General features: G+C 41.1%; 1 protein-coding gene across 5 annotated transcripts in view; it reads right to left on the reverse strand.

Annotated features, from left to right (window-relative positions):
• Positions 1–314: 314 nt before the first annotated feature.
• The window catches only part of EYA1 (EYA transcriptional coactivator and phosphatase 1), a 185,363-nt gene continuing 163,050 nt past the window's right edge, over positions 315–22,627 (reverse strand). For all 5 annotated transcript variants that reach the window (XM_068237498.1, XM_068237501.1, XM_068237500.1 and 2 more), the window contains 6 exons: positions 21,038–21,096; positions 13,447–13,607; positions 8,655–8,769; positions 8,409–8,530; positions 6,336–6,436; positions 315–4,680 (listed from right to left, as the gene is read on the reverse strand). In XM_068237498.1, coding sequence (XP_068093599.1) covers positions 4,600–4,680; positions 6,336–6,436; positions 8,409–8,530; positions 8,655–8,769; positions 13,447–13,607; positions 21,038–21,096 — 639 coding nt within the window. In that variant the 3' untranslated portion in view covers positions 315–4,599. The remainder of the gene's footprint in view (positions 4,681–6,335; positions 6,437–8,408; positions 8,531–8,654; positions 8,770–13,446; positions 13,608–21,037; positions 21,097–22,627) is intronic.

Below are 22,627 nucleotides of genomic sequence, written 5' to 3' on the forward strand. Positions count from 1 at the left end.
ATCTCTTTCCTGCCATTTACTGACAGGAAAGTGTTTTACGGCTGTATTTACTTATCAGTGAGGGTTATGTTATAAGGCCCATACACACGTCGGATTTGCGCGAACGACGGGTCGTTTGAACGTTCCGTCGTTCGCACGTTTCCGCATGAAATCCGGCGTGTGTACAGACTATCGTTCGGGAGATAAGACTGGTTACCAGCGATCCGCCCGGCGGATCGTTGGTAACCAGTCTTATCTCCCGAACGATAGTCTGTACACACGCCGGATTTCATGCGGAAACGTGCGAACGACGGAACGTTCAAACGACCCGTCGTTCGCGCAAATCCGACGTGTGTATGGGCCTTTAGTCTGACCCAGTCCGACCAGGACAGAAACTGTCATTTGCATACCTGATGTTTAACTCTTTCAGGCAGAGAAAGAAGAAAAGGAACACAGCCTAGTTATTTGTGTGCTTGGCACTGTAAATACACATGTCTATCTCATCATGTCACATGTCACCAAATGTCACATGTCCTTTGAGATAGTTTTTTATAGTACGTTTCCACCTGTTTTTTCATAATTTTTCAATTGCAAAGTGCTGAAAAGTTATTCTAAATAGACGATGAAAAGTTGTCTCCTAGGAGAAAACTCAGGAGAAAAAGTTAATTGCATATGGGCCACAGCCCTGACAATCTCTGACCCAGAGGCACCATACATCAAGCTTGCTGAGGAGCAGGGATGAACCATGGGATACAAATGATGCTGCATTTGATTGGTTCATTTTTCACTTGCATAAACTTGCATAAAACCTCCATAAAATGTACACCAACTCAGAATTATCTGCATCTCATTGACCATCCACTAAGGAGAAGGAGATTTCAAGGTGTGTTTTTGAAAATCTTTCTTGCTGCACAGAACATAACATTTGTCTGTATTTTAATTTTAAATTCATTTTGACACAGCAGAAGCTAAAGACAACAGTGCATATTTCTCAATGAATCGGAGTTGCCTTTTAAGCTTGGGAAAATGTACTTTGAAACCAATGAAATGACCAAATGCCAAATGTTAACAGCTTGAAAGTGGACCCAAACCAAACATTTTTTTAATTAAAAATATTTAGTTGCACCACTCTGACACATACAAAGATAAATAAACACTCCTTCAAGCCTATGAGCATTTCAGTGCATGCTTTTCACCTTTCTCTTTTCATAACTAGGGTTATACATGTGGCAGCCATTAGCAATTCCTCCTTTGCCGGACACCTCCTACTCCACCAGTCTGTCGGATTCTGTCCCGGCAATATGAAAGGAAGGGATTGGTTCCTCCATTAAATGTAAAATATTTTAAATTGGTCATCATGCAGCTGAAAAAAGGCTGCTATTTATTATTATAATTTAGAAAATAGATTTTATTTCTGAAATCTTGTATTTTTAATTTGGGTCCACTTTAATAGCTTATAAAGCCTTATTTATACAATGTTGTGCAAGACATGTGTGCTCGAGATGAAAGATGATCAAGTTATCTATAGAAATTATCCTTGAGGACAGGGGCGTAATTAGAAATCACTGGGCCCCCCTGCAAAACTTTAAAAGGGGCTCCCTTCCCCTGCACACTGAATAGGAACAGTCTACAAATCTGTGGCTGAGCAGATGCAGTCATTAGAACAATTGTGCAGAGAGCAGAAAGTTTTTTTCTCTCCTTGCCCTTGGTTGTCATTCTCTCAGGACAGGGGCCCCTGTGGCTTCTGGGCCACCCTGCGGCTGCATCCTTTGCAGGGTATATTATTATGCCCCTGCTTGAGGAAAGTTCACAGAGAAGCAAGTGATCAATTTGATCAGGTGAATGACTTACAGATCTCTGAGGCAGCAGGCAGGCACTGTAACTTTCACGCTCAAATTGCAGCACAACAAACATTCAAGGTTTAAATCTTGCTTGGGCTCTGTCTGTATGAAGTTAGGTTTTCCTGCAAACTTAAAAACTTGCCTATAGATTAACTGTCCTCTTTAAGATGGATGACTGAACTCGCTTGGTGAGCAGTTCAGTGTCCCGTCTGTCACTCACAACACAAGCATCATTTTGGTGTAATTAAAATTCAGCCGAATGGCAGCGTTTGTAACACCACTTGTTAGTGCTTAACACGCTGTGGACAGAGAACCATGGCATTTCACCTCTGACCATGGCTGCGTTAAAATTCCTGCAATTCTATCCAATGTCCCTGGCCGCTATGAGGCATGGTGGGGATGCACTATACACGCTGCAAGATGTATTTCATTGAGGAAGTTACATCTCCTTGCCAGGAAATGTGATCACATCCAATGGGAACTACAACTCCCAGCATGCATTGCAGCTGCCAGAAACATAGGACAAAACTGCAAGAACCTGCGGCTCTGTGTGTGCAGGATAGAAAATGAAGGCGTCCATATAGGCGGCAGGGCTATGACGAAGCACATATGCTTGTTTGAAAAATTGGTTTTAAAATAGTTCTCAGATCTCTTTAAATGCATAGAAGTGCTTGTTACGTTCAGATATTTAGTTTCCTCTACTCATTTCTTCTACTGGAGAAATAATATGTGATGTAACAGGAAATAGGTTGCATGATTCCAACCAACCTATCCCAGACACTGAAGCGAAAAAAAAATAATAAAGATATAATGAATTGGTTGTGTAGTACGGATAATTGCTAGAACATTAGTAGCAAGAAAAATATTCTCATATTTTTTATTTTCAGTTATATAGTGTTTTTTTTATAACATTGTATCATTTTCTAATATTTGCAGTTTACACACTACTCAGCATTCTAAATGATTTTACAGAGCAGCCCAATGAACTATTGACCTGTACTCTGGAGAGAAAAAGAAAATATAGTGAATGACAGTTGAGATAACAAGCTTCAGAAGACAGAGTTCTCTGCAACTTTGAAAGTCGTGGAGCTCAATGGCATAGATAACAACTGGAGTTTCTTAACTCTTCCTGTACTGTAAACAATATTAGATTTATGTATCTGCTCATAATGTTTTATTTCTTAGCTGTACTACACATACAAATCATTATATCATATTTTTTTCGCTTCAGTGTCTCTTTAAGTCTCTGATTGATTGATTGATTGATTGATTGGCTGGAAACATGTGATCTTGTGTCAGTCATGCTTCCTAATTTTCTTACCCCATTTCTTCTTTTAGGTGAAATCATTAGATACAACTGATCAACTCCAACGCCAAAACCACCATAACACTATAGTGACTAGTAGTGCATGGAGAGCAACAGAAGAGGATCAAAACTGACAATTTTAAGATGAGCCAAGGGAAAACAGAAGAAAATACGAATTGCATGTCCCTATACTCTTCAACCCTCATTGACATAAGCCACTGGGTAGAGTTGTTTACATGTTTTGTCAGTAAATATTCTCACCTAGTACAATTCAGTATGTATGACTAACAAAGAAAATACGTTTTAAATCTGATAAAATCTGATGGTTTTTTTTTGTTTTTTTGGGGGGGATACTACGATTTAATGTTGGTGACAAAAACAAAATCGGTTCAAATTCATACCTTCCCAAAGACTTTTTCCAGTGAGAAAATGTGGTCATTCAGACCCATGATAGGCCAGGACTTGGCAAGCGGTATGGGGATTTGCCTAAATATAGTGGATTTTGGCATAGACAATAACAAAAGGCTGACTTTTAGAACAGTGGTTGCTAGGGGTGGTGCTTAAATTGTGACCCTCTCCGTAAGCCATAGGGGAGGTATGGATACTGAATAAATTCTGTAAAGTATGAAAATGGCAAACACTACATGAAAAAAAAAATGTTCTTGACACTTGACATCCATGCTTTTGGTCTTAACAAATATAACTACAGTAACAAAAGAAATTTATATATATCTACATATTTATAGAACTAACACTTTGTTAAGGCACTGCACAACAGTTTGTACATAATGCTGCCCTGGTCTGACCTACCAAGGCATCACTACCTTAATATTAACTAAACCATATGGAAAAGAAACCATTATTACAAATTTACACCAAAAAAAAAATCTTTCTGTACATGATTGTCTCAGTGATGTACATCTTTTTGTTTTAAATTACAGCATACATACTCTAGACAAAGGTATTTCTGAGTCTCCAGCCTTTAGTACCTTGTTTGCCTCATCATCATCATCTACATCATCATCATCATCATCTCTGTGTCAAGCTGCAATGTCCACTTATAAATTAAGCTGTAGTCAGTAAACTTTGATTTTAGGGCACTATACTAAGTGATTTAGCATAGCTGTTTCGGCTCGCAGTAAAACCTGCCATTCCATCAACTAATTCCCTAAGCTGGAAATTGTGAAGCCTACAAATGTCTCTTAAGTCTCGTTTTTCTTCCCTTCACAGGTATGAACCATTTATCTCATCTCTGGGACTCTACGAAAAGGGGGATGTTCTTATAGTAACTTGGCTCCTTTTATTTCTTCTATGCCCCGTTGCTTCAGGTGACAGCCATGTACCAAACAGAAGGTAAGCACTTCCGGTAGGACTTCCACATCTTCAGGATGCATAGGGACACCAACACAAGCTGTTCAATGTAAGCCATTGTGAAGATGGAGATGTATTAGGAGTAAAAGTGCTGTTTTCCTGCTACAGGTATTCAAGTTCCAGGGCGTGGTGCAGTGCCATTAAATCCGAGTGGCTCGTGATTCTCCAAAAGGGCATTGAATGCTGTAATAAAATAAATAAAAAAGTTTAGTTTAGGCTTTAATAAATATGTGATGATCTAGACAAAAAACCCCCACAAAAAACCAGACTGTAAAGAAGCAGTCCACAGAGACAAATTCAGTAATTTTTTAAAACTCTGCCCATCCACGTTATAAATGAAAGGATGGTTTGCAATTTCCACAATGTAGGAATTAAAGCTTTAGTTGTTTTTATATATTATTATTATTATTTAGTATTTATATAGCGTCGACATCTTCTGCAGTATTTTCATAGAGTATATAATCTTGTCACTAACTGTCCCTCAAAGGCACGTACAATCTTATCCAGACTATAGTAATGAGTTCATTGTAGTCCAGGGCCTAATTCAGCCTGTATATAAGTGCTAGATGAGCAAGTTGAATGTGTTTGAGAGTAGGAAAGGACTCCTCTCCAAAATGCATGTGGTGCAGGGCAACTCCAAGCTATATGAAATAATGAAGTAATGAAGAAGCTGAAGTAAGCTGCCATTATCTTCTCCAAATGCCACCAACTGACAGGCACAGGAGGAATGACCCTATGCAATATCCCTGGGGTTCTGTATCATAGTGTGTAAAACTTAAAATTCTGCTCAGGAAACCATGCATTACATGAAGACTTTTGGGTGTTGAGGAAGATTGTGTGCCAGGGCCACTCCTCTCTCTAATTCCTCATGCCACTTGTGTTGGAATGATAGAACTGGAAGTGAAGGGATGTGAAGAGACGAGTGCATATAACCAGGCCACCATATGTCTCTGTTTGCTAGGATCCAAACATTTCAGCTCGAAGGGGGTAAATGGAGTAAAGTTAGCTCATTTCAATTCAGGGGAAATAAAAAAAATGCCTAACTTGGAAGTACTATCTTCTCAGTATTGAGGATCCCTCCAGAAAGCATTTCCAATGTTTTAGAATCTTTGAGTTTGTTCAGATTCTATACATTTGAAAGCTCTAGGGAGGGTGTTATGTCCACAATCTCGGAAAGCTCAGATATTTTTATCATAAAAGTAAATGCATCACCCATTTTAGACACAGCAGTGTGATCTGTATTGTCTGGTTGATGTCATTGTTCCAAATAAAGATGGTCATCAAATGGTCATCAGGTTAATACTTTTGTACCCTTAGACAGGTATGTTGTGACTCCCCTTTCTTGTGGAGTAGTGTACCTTCCACTCCATGTGCAGCCCCCTCTTCCATGTGTAGCATCCATGTAGAGCAGTCCCTTTCTTTCATGAACAGCTCCCTTGAGCATCAGTTTCCCTTTTTCATGTGTTTAGCCCCATTTTCAGCCTCCTCTTTTATTTGTAGCAGCCCCTCTTTCACGTCCAGAAAACCCCTTGTACTGGAGCATTGAATTAATCATTGCCATTGTGACAAGTATTAATTCTTGCAATCCACACACATCCACTGTGCTTAGTCATAACATGACTACATACTGGATGTAGAAGAAAATGGAAAAACATGGCAATGGTTTACTAAAGCCTCTACAACGTGTAGATCCCAAACAGCAGGCTTCTTTGTATTTGTCACTTCTAGTAGATTTGGTTTAAAATTATAATTTATTGCGGTGAATGGGCCTGTGATTGATAGACAGTGATTAAAGGATAGATTTACAGCATATTGTAATAAGTATGTTTTTGCCTTACCTTTTTGGCTCCTTGCTCTTCCTCTGCACCATCCCCTACTACTACATAGACAACTTTCCTTCCAAACCTCTGGACTATCCTTTCAAAGCAGCTTTCTTTACCTGTGAAAGTCAAAGGAATAGTACATATTACTACATATCTTAAAGCTAAACTCTTGGTAAATTAAAAAAGAAAGAAATAACAGATAGGTATTCAATTAAGGCTAGCCACAGCATGATAACCTTTATGGCAAAATGTCTTGATTATAATTCATAGAAATTTAAAAAAGTTTCACTAGGTTTCACTTTTCCAAGGGTTATAAGGACACTTAAGTCAGGAATAAAAAAAAATCAGTTTTACTTGCCTGGGGCTTCTACCAGCCCCCTGCAGCCATCCCGTGCCCTTGCAGCCACTCACAGAGCCTCTGGTCCCCTGCCGCCAACTAGTTTCATTTTTGCTAATAGGCCCTGCCAGGGAGTGAGCGGGCTTTCTGCACCTGCGCGGGCCTGGCCACGCATATCCTTCTTAAAGGGAATGTCCAAGCAAAATTAAAAAATGAGTTTCACTTACCTGGGGCTTCTACCAGCCCCATGCAGCCATCCTGTGCCCTCGTAGTCACTCACTGCTGCTCCAGTCCCCCGCTGGCAGCTTGCCGACCTCGGAGGTCGGCGGGACGCATTGCGTACATTTTTACGCATTCCCGATAGTGCAGGAACATTAACACATACATTTTTACGCATTACTGGTTCAATACGTAAAAATTTACGCATTGAACCAGTAACGCGTAAAAATGTATGTGTTAATGTTCCTGCACTAGCAAGAATGCGTAAAAATGTACGCAATGCGTCCCGCCGACCTCCGAAGTTGGCAAGCTACCAGCGGGGGACTGGAGCAGCAGTGAGTGACTATGAGGGCACAGGATGGCTGCATGGGATTGGTAGAAGCCCCAGGTAAGTGAAACTCTTTTTTATTTTGCTTGAACCTTCCCTTTAATGTTCCCATCCTCAATAGTGTTCTGCACAGGCGCCTGTCGGCCCTGTCAGCAAAAATGAAACTAGCTGGTAGCGGAGGACCGGAGGCTCCCTGAGTGGCTGCGAGGGCACGGGACGGCTGCAGGGGGCTGGTAGAAGCCCCATGTGAGTAAAACTTATTTTTTATTCCTGGCTTAAGTGTCCCTTTAATCCTCAGTGTTTACTGTATGCCAAAGCGGCCTCAACAGAGCTCTCCTGCAGTCTATTCACAGCTGCTGGTAACATCTATTTAGACACTTTGAGCTAATAATCTTTGAAACACAGAACACAGAGCAGTGAATTCTTCAGCAACCATATGTGGAATAAAAAAATTGATTGTGTGCTGTGCAGTAGTTTGTATCCACTTCAAGGGCTGCAATTAATTCCAATGTTTTGAGGTATCAACTACCTCTCTGTCAAGGAGTAACAAACGCAGAAACATGTGCACTCTACGGAAGTTCAGAGTAATGTGACTGTTGCTACTGCCACCCACGTGCGCATCTCTCTGAGCTTTCCCGAGTGCACGCGTTTCTGCACTTATTACTCCTTGACAAAAAAGCACTTTGATATCTTGAAAGCAGCACTAAATAAAGCCTTTGGGCTTGATTCACAAAGCCGTGCTAACTGTTTAGCACGGGTGTGCTAAACAGTTAGCACATGAAGTGTCGTTCGCGGACTTTTGCGCGCGCAAATTGTGCGAATCGCGGCACTTTGCGCGCGCAAAAGTCCACGATTGCGCGAATTGCGGCCATTTGCGCGCGCAAAAGTCCGCGAACAGTACTTCCCGTGCTAACTGTTTAGCACACCCATGCTAAACAGTTAGCACGGCTTTGTGAATCAAGCCCTTTAACTGCATTGGAGTGTCAACCTCAATACTTTCCCACATTATTGGTCTGTTCCATTTTAATTGAGCTAAATTTATGTTGCCTTAATTCAGCAGACTTACTGGAGTTCAACAACTTCTAACCTACAGTGGGTTCTATATGATGAGCAATGAAAGAAATGATTTGCCTTTCCTCACACTTCCCCAGCTGAGAAATGATTTTGCATATATAGCATGCTTTGTTTCATTTCCTATACTTACCTATTTTAGTAGCACTATAAATGTTTTCAATTGGAAATACAACTCCTAATCCGTACAACAGAACTTTTGCCAATGCGGGTATAAGCTGTGTAGTTGTTACAAGTATATTTACACAATTTGTCCTGTAAAAGAAAAACATATTTGAGTGATTTTCTGTAGAAAACAGCCTATAACGAGATAAAAGTTTTAAACTTATTGGTCAATTAATGTCTTGCCAACTGGCGCTGTAAATGAAAGGAATGTTACCTAGAGTGAATTAATGTGAGGGCTTTCAGTGCAAGTGTTAACCAAGAATCTGTCAAGGCTTCAATTTCGGCCCTTAGCTGTAGCCAAGCTTCCCTCTTCGCTGGGCCGAGCAGACCTGTGACAGACAAGAAATACCATATATGAAATACTGTGGCCACTCAGTTTTCAGTTCTTTCTAGGAATTCTCTTTTTTACATTTATGGAAAAAAAAGTAGATCTTGAAAAAACATCCACATCCTTGAGTTGTTTTTTCTCAGTGAAATAAAAATATACCACACCTTTACATTAACTAAAAAGGACCTTATTTAGCTTAGTTTAAAAAGAGGACTTTATATGTTGTCCCTCATCAACCAAGTCGAAATATGGACCAGATGAAGGACAACTGAGAAGAATTATATGATGGACGGATAACACAGAGCGGTATTTAGTATTTCAAACACCTGTATATTATTAGTATATAGTAGTTATATAGCGCCACCATCTTCCACAATGCTGTACAGAGTATATTGTATTGTCACTTAACAGTCCCTCAGAGGAGCTCACAATCTAATTCCTACCATAGTCATATGTATGTATAGTGTAGTGTTTGTATCGTAGTCAGGCCCAGATTTACATCACAGGAGCCTATAGGCACAGATGTCCTGGCACCCTAGACATCGCCCTGCATGAACCTATAAATCCCAGCAGAACCGCACCGCAAGTGTACTGGCTGGCCCAGTGGTCCAGCTGTCACTTCTCCCTTACTTCCCTTGCCCATCATAGGTAACTAGCTACAGGTGCCCCTTAGTATTAGGTAGCTAGAGGTACCCTCAGTATTGAGTTGCCCCAACTGAAAGGAGATCGCTTTAGTGGAATGCCGAGAGCCGGGTGAGTAACCTCTCAATTACACTCCACTCAGAACGCATACTGAAGGAGGGAGGCACTTGAGGAGCAGAGTGAGCCACCTTTCTATCACCAGGCGCCTGTAGGCACATGCCTACAGTGCCTTATGGTAAATCCTACCCTGATAGTAGTCTAGGGCCAATTTAGGTGGAAGCCAATTAACTTATCTGTATGTTTTTGGGATGTGGGAGGAAACCGGAGTGCCCGGAGGTAATCCATGCAGACACAAGGATAACATACAAACTCCATGCCACTAGTGCCCTGGCTGGGATTCATACTTAGGGCCCAGCGCTGCAAGGCGGGAGTGCTACTCACTATGTATGTAGGAAACCCCATTAATATAATTACCATGAATTAATGATCATTACAAAGAAAAGATAAATTGGCTCGTATTTAAAAAAAATAAAATAAAACATTATTATCATAAGGCTAAACACAAGAAAATGTATGTGAACTAAAGTTTGACCTCTAGAATTTTTTTTGTCCAAGTTTAGGATAGAAATAGAACATCCTTTGGACTGTTATTGCTATCTGTGTTCTTTTCTGGGAGGGTTTCCATCATTTTATAACCAGAGAAAAAATAAGTTAATGACAACAGCAGTATTAGAGATGGCGACCAATAACACTTTTTTTGAAGAGTAGTAAAAAAAGTTAAATTTGTCAAGTTTTCATTACTATCGCTTATTACTTATCCCCAAGCCACTAACATTCAAAGACAAATCAAATATACTCTGGAAAAGTAAATAGAAGGCAACACACTTTTATCTCACTGAAAAAGCAATGCTGAAAATTTTAGTGCTGAAAAGTTCAAAGGGTCATCATTACTTCTGTTTCTTATATTATTAATTTACCATTTGTAGTTCACATTCAATTAATTATTTCATATGTTTATCTTTAGTTCAAGCTTTAAAGATAATAATAATAAGGGTTTATTTTTTTCCCTCCATTTATTCTATACAGTACTTAACATTTATTTAAGTCTGTACATGAGGAATGTTACACATTCACATGTTAACTTATGCCTTCAGAAGTGAGATACCGGTCAGTCACAACAAAAAATTCCAGGCACAGGAACAGCTTCTTCCCTCAGCAGGTAGCCATGCTCAATGCAGAACCACACTAGAGCTGTGCTATGCTAGGATTCGAAAGCATTACAGCCCAGAACTTAAAATGAACATTTCTCACCCTGTTCACTACCCCTTTCACTTATATACTGTCCTTGACTTGTAATATCTACACTGTCTGTACTTGTACTGTTTAATCTGTCCGTTAAGCAACTACCAAGTGCAAATGTATATGGCTAAATAAAATTGATTCTGATTCTAATATATAATTTCCTAGTTGAAGTAAGCATGTGACTAATTTGCTTTTAATGCAAATTAAAGGATAAACATCCTCTTGTTTTATGGCTTGCTGTGAGACAATTTTAGATAATAATGGGTAGAAAAAAACAAAGTCTTGTAAAAGTAATACCTTTTAATGGCTAACTGATAACTGATGCAGGTTAATAGTAAACACGAAGATGGCAGTTGTTTACTATTAACCTGCATCAGTGTTTTACTACAGCTAACATCTGGAAATATGCCTGAAGAAGGGGACTAGATCCCAGAAAGCTTGCATAATTTAACTTTATCAGTTAGCCATTAAAAGGTATTGCTTTTACAAGACTTTGTTTTTTTCTACCTACATAATTTGTTTGGCTAACATGGTATAGAAACATTTTTACAGATAATAATAGGAAAATTGTTGTTATCCTGTTGGCATGATATCCTGAATTATGCAGGTTTCTTAAAGAAGGGGACACTGAACAATCAATTAAGGTTGATAGACACTGGGTTTTCTACCACCGATGTTACTAAAGAAATTGGTGTGGGAATTATGGATGTGGGTTAGGTGTAACTTATCTGTATGACGACCGAAGTATAATAAGTTTAAGAACTTGTAACAACAGTCACATGTTGAAATGGATTTACCAGTGGATGGCCAAAAATGTATTCTAATACTGACAGTTAGAGGGATTAGGTCAAAGAACCAGTTGACAGTCCCTAGAGTTTGCCACCATCTGAGATGCATGCAGAGTTGTTGCTTTGGTCAGATAGGATGGTAGTGTTTATGGGCTGTCAATGTCATTGTCAATAGAATGAAATGTACTTTATATGAACAAAGATGGTTGCTCTCTCTTCATAAATTACCCGACAGGTGAAATTGTGAAGAAACCTCTAACTGAGGGATAGTGTAACGATTGGTGTCAGCAAGAGGCACAAATATCTGATTAAGTGGTGATATACAGAATCACCACCAATGCAGATATGTTAGAGTGAAATAGTCAGTATCTTCCTGATGGTAAATCAGCGGAAGGCTCACTAACACGGTAATTGCCTGAAATGATCTACTCAGACCAGTGTCACACCCCGAACCTTGATTATTGGGGATCCGCAGTATCGCCAATAATACAAGGATAGACCCGATTATATAGCAATCTGCGGAATTGCTAATAATGCGGGTAGAAGTAAAGCAGTGGACACACGAACAACATGGAAATAAACAAAGCAGTAAATATTCACAAGGTTGTGGAAATATCCACCACACGGCAATTCCTCAGAGGTGTGGTTACCTCTGAATGGGAACCCCGTGTGTGAGATCCCCCAAAGTGGCAGTGGAGGAATCTCGGCCTCTGGCAGTAACGGTCTGCTAGGGCCGGCGTCTCAGGGAGGCAAGCCTCAGATAATAACCCAACAGTGGGAGACGTTCCACTGAAGGGAGCAAGGTCAGACAGAAAGAGGTTCGGCAACAGTACAGGCGGCAACAGTACAGAGACGTGAGACGAGAGAATAGTCAGGAACCAAGCCAATAGTCGTTAACGGCACGGCTGGCAGAGTACAGAATCAGGAAGCAGAAGAGAAGTCAAGACAGGCACAGAATCATACACAGAGAATCAATAACAATAATAATCTCCTAGTCTAGGTGTGAAGTCCTTGGTTTCAACACCTGGGATCTAGTCTAAGGTCTGAGTGCTGACACAGGGTATCGCAAACACAGACGAAGTGTGACTGAAAAGCACTTCCTTATATACTGCCTGGGAGAGAAGTCTCCACCCCAGGCAGCAACCAATCAGAGCAGGGTAAAATGTCAGCTGACCTCCAGGTCAGCTGACACGCTTTCTAAGAGTATAAAGGCGTGTCTGGCGTGCGGCCGCACCCCCTAGAGGCAAGATGGCAGAACCGTGGTGAACAGCATGTTGGTGAGTTTGGAGCAGAGTGCTCGGACGGGTGTGCGCAGCGGATGCGGACGAATTTCCGCATCCCGCGTTGGAAGGTCCGCTTGCCGGACTGGATGCGACCATATTTCCGCAATCCATCCGGCGTTGCAGATTTTTCGTTACAGATAGTTCTGCTCAGCTAATTATAAACATGTCATTTCTACTTTCTTATTTAAGCCTGTACCACAATCAGGATGGAGCAGAATGTTCTATACATGCAGATAGACACCCAGTATAAAACAAGTTAGAACTTTTTACAGAGGAAAAACATGCAGAGATAAATCATACACCACCATCAGGAAATGCAGCTTACTTAAAACAGAGAGCAACACAGATAATGAATACAGGAAAACACAATACCATAGAGATCATCACTTCATTTTACAGTGACATCTTGTGGTTGATTTACTATTCTGCAGTTTAAAGTAATTCTGTTGATACTGCCAACAAAGTCGAGGTGATGTGATCACATAATTGTGACCAACTCTAATCAATCAATGTTTCCCTATAATTTTTTTCTGTAGTAAAATTACTAGTGTAAAAATTGATCATCTTTATATACAACTACCATGCTGATACTGTAGCTGTATGCTGTATATTTGCATTTTATTTTCTTGTAGTATACTGTATAACCTGTATCTATTTACTTACCTCCAACATTGTTTTTATAGGTATTGTAGATTTCTTTTACTCTTCTATAACGAAAAGCCAGTTTCCTCATCCAGTCTACTCCTCCTCGGACACCTGTCGCCAGACATAGGTTTGCGCTGGTTGCTGCTGCAGGAAATCCATCGGTCCCAAAGTTATACGTGCTGTATTTGTGAAAAGAGAAAAAAAACTGATTTCCAGACAGGTGCCGTGTTTTAGGGTTAGTTTATAGGAATCACGTAGAGTTACTATAACGCAAAATATTAGTAATCAAGAAGGTTGCATTGTCTGCAGTGGCGTAGCTACAGTGGGGTGCGAATGTTTGGGCAACCTTGTTAATCGTCATGATTTTCCTGTATAAATCATTGGTTGTTACGATAAAACATGTCAAATATATCATACTAGCCGACCCGCGGCGTAGCATACGCCGCATAAGAGGGTAGAGGGCAGGAAGGGGGTATTGGGCACAGTGGTGGGGAGGGGGGTTGGACCCCCCTCAACTGGGTCCCCCATGTGTGCTCTACCTCCAGCTTAAGCTCAGCAGGAACCCCCCCTCACCTTGGTCCCCCATGTGCACTCCCCCTCCTGCTTAAGCACAGTAGAAGCCGCCACTATTAGTAAGAGGCAGCGGGCGGGATGACTCACCTCTACCGTATTCCATTGTGCATTCCACTGTCGTCACTTCCTGCAATGCTGCACACTGTATTGGTGTAATTTGTCTTTTTAAAACAGAGGGAAATCTGCAATAATTCAGCTATAAGTGAACATTTGTGGTTACCCACAATGCACTGCTACTAAATATGAAAATTACCCCTTTTCCCCCTTGGTAAGCCAAGCAAGCATCCAGAGCCGCTGGTGTATAGCAAACATATAGCTTTAAATTTTACACAGTCATATCAAACCCACATGTAGACAGCCTATTTCAGACTTTTGGTCCTCATCAGTACATGGCAGGGATTGATACGGCTGTATGAGATAGGGCTTGGACCAGTACAACAGAGTAACCAAGCAGCTCAGGGTGACCCAAACCACTCGTAATGTATAGGGGGATAAAAGGGACCAAAAAGACCTCCTACTAAAAAAAGCAAAGCTTGGTGTAATTTGCCTTCCTAAAACAGAAAGAAGTATGCAATTCTTCAGCTATAAGTGAACATTTGTGGTTACCCACAATGCACTGCTACTAAATATGCAAATAATACCTTTTTCCCCTTAGTAAGCCAAGCAAGCATCCAGAACCACTGGTGTGTATAGCAAACCTATAGCTTTAAATTTTACACAGCCATATCAAACCCACATGTGACAGCCTGTTTCAGACTTTTGCTCCTCATCAGTACATGGCAAAGATTGATACAGCTGTATGAGATAGGGCTTGGACCAGCACAACAGAGTAACCAAGCAGCTCAGGGTGACCCAAACCACTCGGAATGTATAGGTGGATAAAAGGGACCAAAAAGACCTCCTACTAAAAAAATCAAAGCTTGGTGTAATTTGCCTTCTTAAAGGACTTCAGAGGCCAAAATCTGCCCCCAAAACGTAAAAAAAGTTAACTACCTGCATGACGTTGTAAGGCAAGGAGGACGCCGTCCGCGCCCTCCATGTCGTTCCGCCTGGTCCCCTCTGCTCAATAGCCCCACGAAAGGCTGTGACCCCACGGTCCGGGTCGGTATCTGCAGCCTGCATAAAGATGGCCGCCGGAGCTGGCCATGGCTGCGCAGTCTGCACAGCCGCTACTGCGGCTGCACAGCTCTACGGCGAACCCCCGATCCACGTAACAGGCAGCGTGGATCGGAGGGTTGGCCCTAGAGCTGCACAGCCGCAGTAGCGGCTATGCGGACTGCGCAGCCGTGGCCAGCTCCGGCGGCCTTCTTTATGCAGGCTGCAGATACCGACCCGGACTGTGAGGTCACAGTCTTTCGGGGGGCTATTGAACAGAGGGGACCAGGCAGAACGGCACGGAGCTCTCGGACGGCGTCCTCCGTGCCTTACCAAATCATGCAGGTAGTTCACAGAAAATCTGCAATAATTCAGCTATAAGTGAACATTTGTGATTACCCACAATGCACCGCTACTACATATGCAAATTATTCCTTTTCACCCTTAGAAAGCCAAGCTTATAGCTTTAAGCTTTACACAGTCATATCAAACCCAAATGGGTTTGGTTCTGATCAGTACATAGCAGGGATTGATAAGGCTGTATGAGATTGGGCTTGGACCAGTACAACAGAGTAACCAAGCAGCTCAGGGTGACCCAAACTACTAAGAATGTATAGGGGGATAAAACAGACTAAATATCCCTCCTACTAAAAAAAGCAAAGCTTGGTGTAATTTTCCTTCTTAAAACAGAAGCAAATCTGCAATAATTCCACTATAAGTGAACATTTGTGGTTACCCACAATGCACTGCTACTGAATATGCAAATTATCCCTCTTTGCCCTTGGTTTGATATGACACTACTTCTTCTTCTTGCTTGGACCGGCCCTGGGGGCAGGGCGCTACTTCTTCTTCTTGTTTGAAGGTTGAGGCACTTACTCTATTATATATATAGATAGGAGACACATGCAGTGATATTTAAGAAGTGAAATGAAGTTTATTGGATTTACAGAAAGTGCGCAATAAATATTTAAATAAAATTAGGCAGGTGCATACATTTGGGCACTGTTTTCATTGTATTGATTCAAAAACCTTTAGAACTAATTATAGGAACTCAAAGTGGCATGGTAAGCTCAGTGACCCCTGGCCTACATACACAGGTGAATCCAATTATGAGAAAGAGTATTTAAGGGGGTAAATTGTAAGTTTCCATCCTCTTTTCATTTTCTCTGAAGAGTAGCAACATGGGGGTCTCAAAACAACTCTCAAATGACCTGAAGACAAAGATTGTTAACCATCATGGTTTAGGGGAAGGATACAGAAAGCTGTCTCTTAGATTTCAGCTGTCTGTTTCCACAGTTATGGAACATATTGAGGAAATGGAAGACCACAGGCTCAGTTCGAGTTAAGGCTCAAAGTGACAGACCAAGAAAAATCTCGGATAGACAGAAGCGACAAATGGTGAGAACAGTCAGAGTCAACCCACAGACCAGCACCAAAGACCTACAACATCATCTTGCTGCAGATGGAGTCACTGTGCATCGTTAAACCATTCGGAGCACTTTATACAAGAGGATGCTGTATGTGACAGTGATGCAGAGGAAGCCTTTTCTCTGCCCACAGCACAAACAGAGCTGCTTGAGGTATGCTAAAGCACATTTGGACAAGCCAGCTTTATTTTGGAATAAGGTGCTGTGAACTGATGGAACTACAATGGAGTGATTTGGGCATAACAAAAGGCGTTATGCATGGAGGAAACAGAACACAGCACTCTAAGAAAAACACTTGCTACCTACAGTAAAATATGGTGGTGGTTCCATCATGCTGTGGGGCTGTATGGCCAGTGCAGGGACTGGGAATCTTGTCAAAGTTGAGGGACACATGGATTCCTCTCAGTATTAGCAGATTCTGGAGACTAATGTCCAGGAATCAGTGACAAAGCTGAAGCTGGGCGGGGGCTGGATCTTTCAACAAGACAACGATCCTAAACACTGCTCAAAATCCACTAAGGCATTCATGCAGAGGAACAAGTACACCGTTTTGGAATTGCCATCTCAGTCCCAAGACCTAAATATAATTGAAAATCTGTGGTATGAGTTAAAGAGAGCTGTCCATGATCGGAAGCCATCAAACCTGAATGAACTAGAGATGTTTTGTAAAGAGGAATGGTCCAAAATACCTTCAACAAGAATCCAGACTTGCATTGGAACCTACAGGATGTGTTTAGAGGTTGTAATTTCTGCAAAAGGAGGATCTACTAAATATTGACTTCATTTCTTTTTGTGGTGCCTACATTTATGCACCTGCCTAATTTTGTTTAAACAATTATTGCACACTCTGTAAGTCCAATAAACTTAATTTCACTTCTTAAATATCACTGTGCGTGTCTCCTATATGATATATTTAACTTGACATTTTTTATCGTAACAACCAACGATTTATACAGAAAAATCATGACGATTAATAAGGTTGCCCAAACTTTTGCACCCCACTGTAAGAAGCTGTGGGCCCCGATGCAAGTTTTACATTGGGGCCCCCCAAGCACTCTATACATAACAATTGATACGGTGCACCAAAACCTGCCTATGACAACTACAGTGTTAGAGGAGCAAGAAGGGAATGAGGAACAGTTTGTTATTGATTACCACTATTCAAAGTATCTACAGAAGTCATTATTATGAGCACAGGACCAATAGAGAGCTAATACTGCAGTTGAGGGCAGGCCCCTCAGGGCCCCTCTGGCCCTGATGCGGTCGCAACCTCTGCAACCCCTATTGCTACGCCCCTGATTGCACAGAGTGTGCGACATGCAGGGACATAAGAAGTGCAAAGACTGCATTGTCTGATGTTTACATGCATACGTTGTGATTTGTTGCGGCAACACAGCTCATGGTTGCATGCATTTTTGTGTATGCAATGCAATTATATATTAATAATACCTTTTTTTGTATAGGGCTTTTCTCCTGTCGGACTCAAAGCGCTTGTGAGGCAGCCACTAGAGCGCACTCAGTAGGCAGTAGCAGTGTTAGCTAGTCTCGCCCAAAGAACTCCTTACTGAATAGGTGCTGGCTTACTGAACAGGCAGAGCTGAGATTCGAACCCAGGTCTCCTGTGTCAGTGGCTGAGTCCTTAACCATTACACTATCCATATTAATAAGATCTGCACCACATTGGAGAGCAATTACTAAATATGGCGCACAGCCACCTGCATTGCAAGCAGCGCACAAGTGGGGACAAGGCTTAAATCAATGTTTCAAAGGGAAAAAGAATCCCCGTAGAGAGAATCACATAGTAAGGACTTTAGTAAACTTTACTGCTGTAGCATACATGTTTTGGGTTGATTCACAAAGTTTTTTTCTTAAATGATCTCCGCTTACTTATTTTTCCCTGAACTGTAAGAAGAGGGTTACAGATTGCTGGGCAATCTATAACTCTGGGTGATTTAAATCCTACTCCTTAGAGAGAGCCACATTAATCCAAGCCATGCACTGATAAGGATCAACCAATCTGAAACATTCTGTATGGATTTTGGATTATTGTGGCTCTGTACAATTAAAAAGCTGACACATCATTGCATTTCAGCGGTTCTGGAGATGTGTTTAGCTTTCAGAGACAACAAAGGATGATTTGCCTATTCAGCAGTGGGGACATCAAATGCTCCCTCCAATCTGAATAATCGCAAATACCTTTTGTTTTAAAAAGCCACGTTTCTACTTTGCATAGCATTTGAGTAAGGAGGCTTTTTGGTCCCTTTTAGCCCCTTACCCACTCCTAGGAGTTCTGGTTCACCATGAGCTTGCTGGGAAATATGTAACTGTGAAGTAAACAGATAAAGGGCTGTCTGTGCTCATCAATTTTCATGCACCAGGGCCAAAAAGTGATAAATCAGATTCATGAGTTAAAACACAGAGGAGAGAGAAAATCATGAGATAAGGGTTAGTAAGCAATCGCTGAACTTGCCAGCGCTAATGAGTTCTAAAATCAATGCCTGATGCAGGAAGGCAGACAAAATTACATGGGTGATGTTATCTTGAAGTGAATTCATTTACCCCTATGCAACCGTTGTTTTCAATGCAGTAAATCTTAGAAATTTTGTCTGAGGGTGTACAGATTACTAATGTCCCCTCTATTTCTTGAGCCACAAAGAGTCATACAAGTAGAGAGATTAAAAAGCAAGGCTGTTGGCATGGTTGCAAGAAATTATAATTTGAACCATTTAGGGGCCCATATGCAATTCACTTTTTCTCCTGTGTTTTCTCCTAGGTGATATGTCCACACCTTGTCAATAAAATGCCTTTTAAGCCATCGGGAAGCAAGAAAATACTCACAATAATTAGGATAATACTTTTTTTCACCTATTTTTCAAGCTATTTCAAGTGCAAAGTGCTGAAAACTCATTTTAAAAAGAAGAAGAAAATGATCTCCTAGGAGAAAACACAGGAGAAACAGGCAATTGCATATGGGACTGGATGTCTAAAAACATAGCTGACAAAGTGGGAGAAAAAGTGTGTCTTATATTCTGAATGTACAGTATCCCTAAATGCAGAACTCAGAGGAAGCAGTTGTTACCTATCCAGTTGGCACAAATCCTCCACCTGCTCCTCCTCCAGCACAGCACCAGTGTGCTCTGAGCCCCATCTTCTGTCCCATCATCTGTACTAAGGCAGCCCAGCATGAGTCCTCCATCTTCAGCTGTGATGGGAAAATTACTATTGGCTTCCGATACCTCCGACAATGCCGATGCACTGCAGGGCTGGCAGCCAATCCAGGAGGGGGAAGTTGCCTTTCAAAGTAGCCACCGGGGTCACAAAGTCATGCGATGAGAGCGTACACCAGTACCAGGATGCCAGTAGATGGGACACAGAGCGTGCCGATGCAATGTTTGATCATGTTACGCTGTACTGGCTGAAGATGCAGGACTCCCGTTGGCTGCATTATTACCAAAGATGGGACAGAAGACAGAAGAAGACCCATCTCAGAGCGCACTGGTACTGTGTCGGAGGTGGAGCAGATGGAGGACTCAGCTGGATAGGCAATAACGGCTACTGCTGTTCTTGTTTAGTGTTGCAGGGATTAGTGTAGAAGGGTTTAATGTAGCAGGGATTAGTTTAACGTGATAAAGGTACATACACACGTCTGATTTTTTCAAACGAGCGCTCACTTGGACTTCAAATTGGGCGTGTGTACAAACGATCGTTCAGCTGATAAAGCTGATTTTGACGGATCCTCTTCAAAACCAGCCTTATCAGCCAAACGATCGTTTGTACACACGACCGATTTGACGTCCAAAGGACTGGTCTAAACGACCGGTCGGTTGGAAAAATCAGACATGTGTACGTACCTTTAGTGTAACAGGGTTTAGTTTAGCAGGATTTAGTGTAGCAGGGATAAGTGTAGCTGAAGGGGTAGCAGGGGTTAGTGTAGGATAGGGTAGTTAGTGTAGCTGGTGGGGGCAGGTGGTGTTGGTTTAGCTGAGCAGTGTACTTTAGATAAAGACAGCTTGGGAGGGAAAAGTCCATAAGATGCCCCTGCACTATAGACCCACCAGGTTAAGTATATTTCTCTCCCCTGATTCTTGTCCTCTAAACCTGGGTGCATCTTATAGACTGGAGCATCTTATAGTCTGAAAAATATGGTATGTACTGATATATATATATATATATATATATATATATATATATACAGAGAGAGATAGAGAGAGAGAGAGAGAGAGAGAGAGAGAGAGAGAGAGGGAGAGAGAGAGACGTAGCCACAGGAATAAGATAAAAATTGTTTGTTCATAAGATTTTAGTATGTCTATTTTAACTTTTTAAAACGGTCTATTCTCTACTTAGAAAGCAATACTCATTGGCCTATTAAACATAACTAGGAGTTTTAGATTGCGACAGTCACAGGCACTATGCAGACACAAGTACAAGGACTATTCTCAAACATGACATCATTATTTTAATTTGGACAGAAACCAATGTTGGAATGTAAAATGACATTTCAGATGTATAGTAACCTTAAGTCTTGTCCATTATCATCCGATGATACATCATCAATATGAACCTGGTCACATTCCTACAAAAAAAAGAAAGAAAGAAAAATGACAGGATACAAAATAACTCACTTTTATAGGGCAAACGAGCAGGCAATTAATATCTCCATCTTGAAATGTTATTACATGCCTTTTAAATCAGTAGGTGGCAGCCTTGTAAAATATCTACTTTAGGTTTTAAGTGCCTTAAAAAAATCCAGCTGTCATTACATTTTACTGACCTACGAATTCTTATTTAAAGCCTATTTTCAATATTTACTAAGCTGCTAAAAACAATTAACATATGTGCTTCATAAAGGCCCCTTTGCTCATTGAGGCACCTTAAAATATCTTACTGTTTTAAGCCCCAGCACAGTCAGTACTGCGCTTTTCAGTAATGTAACATGCTACAAAAATTAAACCAATGCAAACCGCCAATGAAATTATGACCTCTGATTGCTGTTGAGCCACACACTAACACAGCCTGGGGCCAATGTTTCTGAAGAGAGTACACCAAAACATCTGTTACTAGTTTTCCATTTATTTGAGACCTGTGAGTTTTATTTATTTTGCCTTGGCTGGATAGAAAAAAAAAATGCTCAGATTCTGGAATAGGAAAAGCTCAGACCAGATCAGACACACTTTCATTTTTTTTTTCTTCTCCTTTTTTTTGTTAAATAAGTTGGTTTACAGTTATTTTGTACTTTTACTCCTTACACAAAGGGAGTTTTGTTTCGCAGAACGGGTGAATAGAATTAGAGCAATTTACTGTAAGGAATTCTCATTCATTTGTACTTGTTGATTACTAAGGTACATATAATTCAGTAGAAGCCCACTAGGCCAGATCATTAGGAAGTTTATTTACAGTGCTAAAGCAAACACTAGCGGTACTGTGCGGCTCTGGACAGCTGCGTTAGCGCTGCTATTAAGTGCTATTGTGGAAAGGCTGACAATAACACCTTATGTTGACATTCTGCATGCAGGAAACCATAGAAGAGTTGGGATCCAAGCAAAAGAACAAACCAAGAAGGTCAACTTTAACGCAGACATGGTTGATTTCTCATGCCACAGTGGCTGGGAAAACATTATAAATTCTTAAGCTCCGTGTCCTCATAATTTAAGATATTTGGGCAGCACACTACATTTAGTATTACAGTGCTAGAAAAAAAAACATCAGTGAAGTATACATCAGCTTTCTTACAAATGTGGCTGATCCAACAACTAAAAACCTTTGAAGCCAGAGCTTTCTGTCATGCTGCCCCTACCCTGTGAAATGCCTTCCAAAACTTAATCAAGACAGCTCCAACCCTGGACACATTTATATCAAAACTGAAAAGTCACCTGGCTAGCATTAACGATCACATAACTTTTTCCCCTGTACATATCACTATATACTGATCTGAGACAAGCTTATGTGCTTTTGAGTACTACAGGAGAAAAGCACTTTACAAACGTTTTGTTGTTGTCGCCATTGTTCTAGACTGCTTAACCAGCTGAGTACCAAAAGTCTCTGGCCCCTTAAGGACCAGATACTTTCTGGTACAAAAATGGGGTACACCAGTGTCACGCCGCACA

Source organism: Hyperolius riggenbachi, chromosome 5 (genome assembly GCF_040937935.1).
Source record: "Hyperolius riggenbachi isolate aHypRig1 chromosome 5, aHypRig1.pri, whole genome shotgun sequence".
Classification (NCBI taxonomy): Eukaryota; Metazoa; Chordata; class Amphibia; order Anura; family Hyperoliidae; genus Hyperolius; species Hyperolius riggenbachi.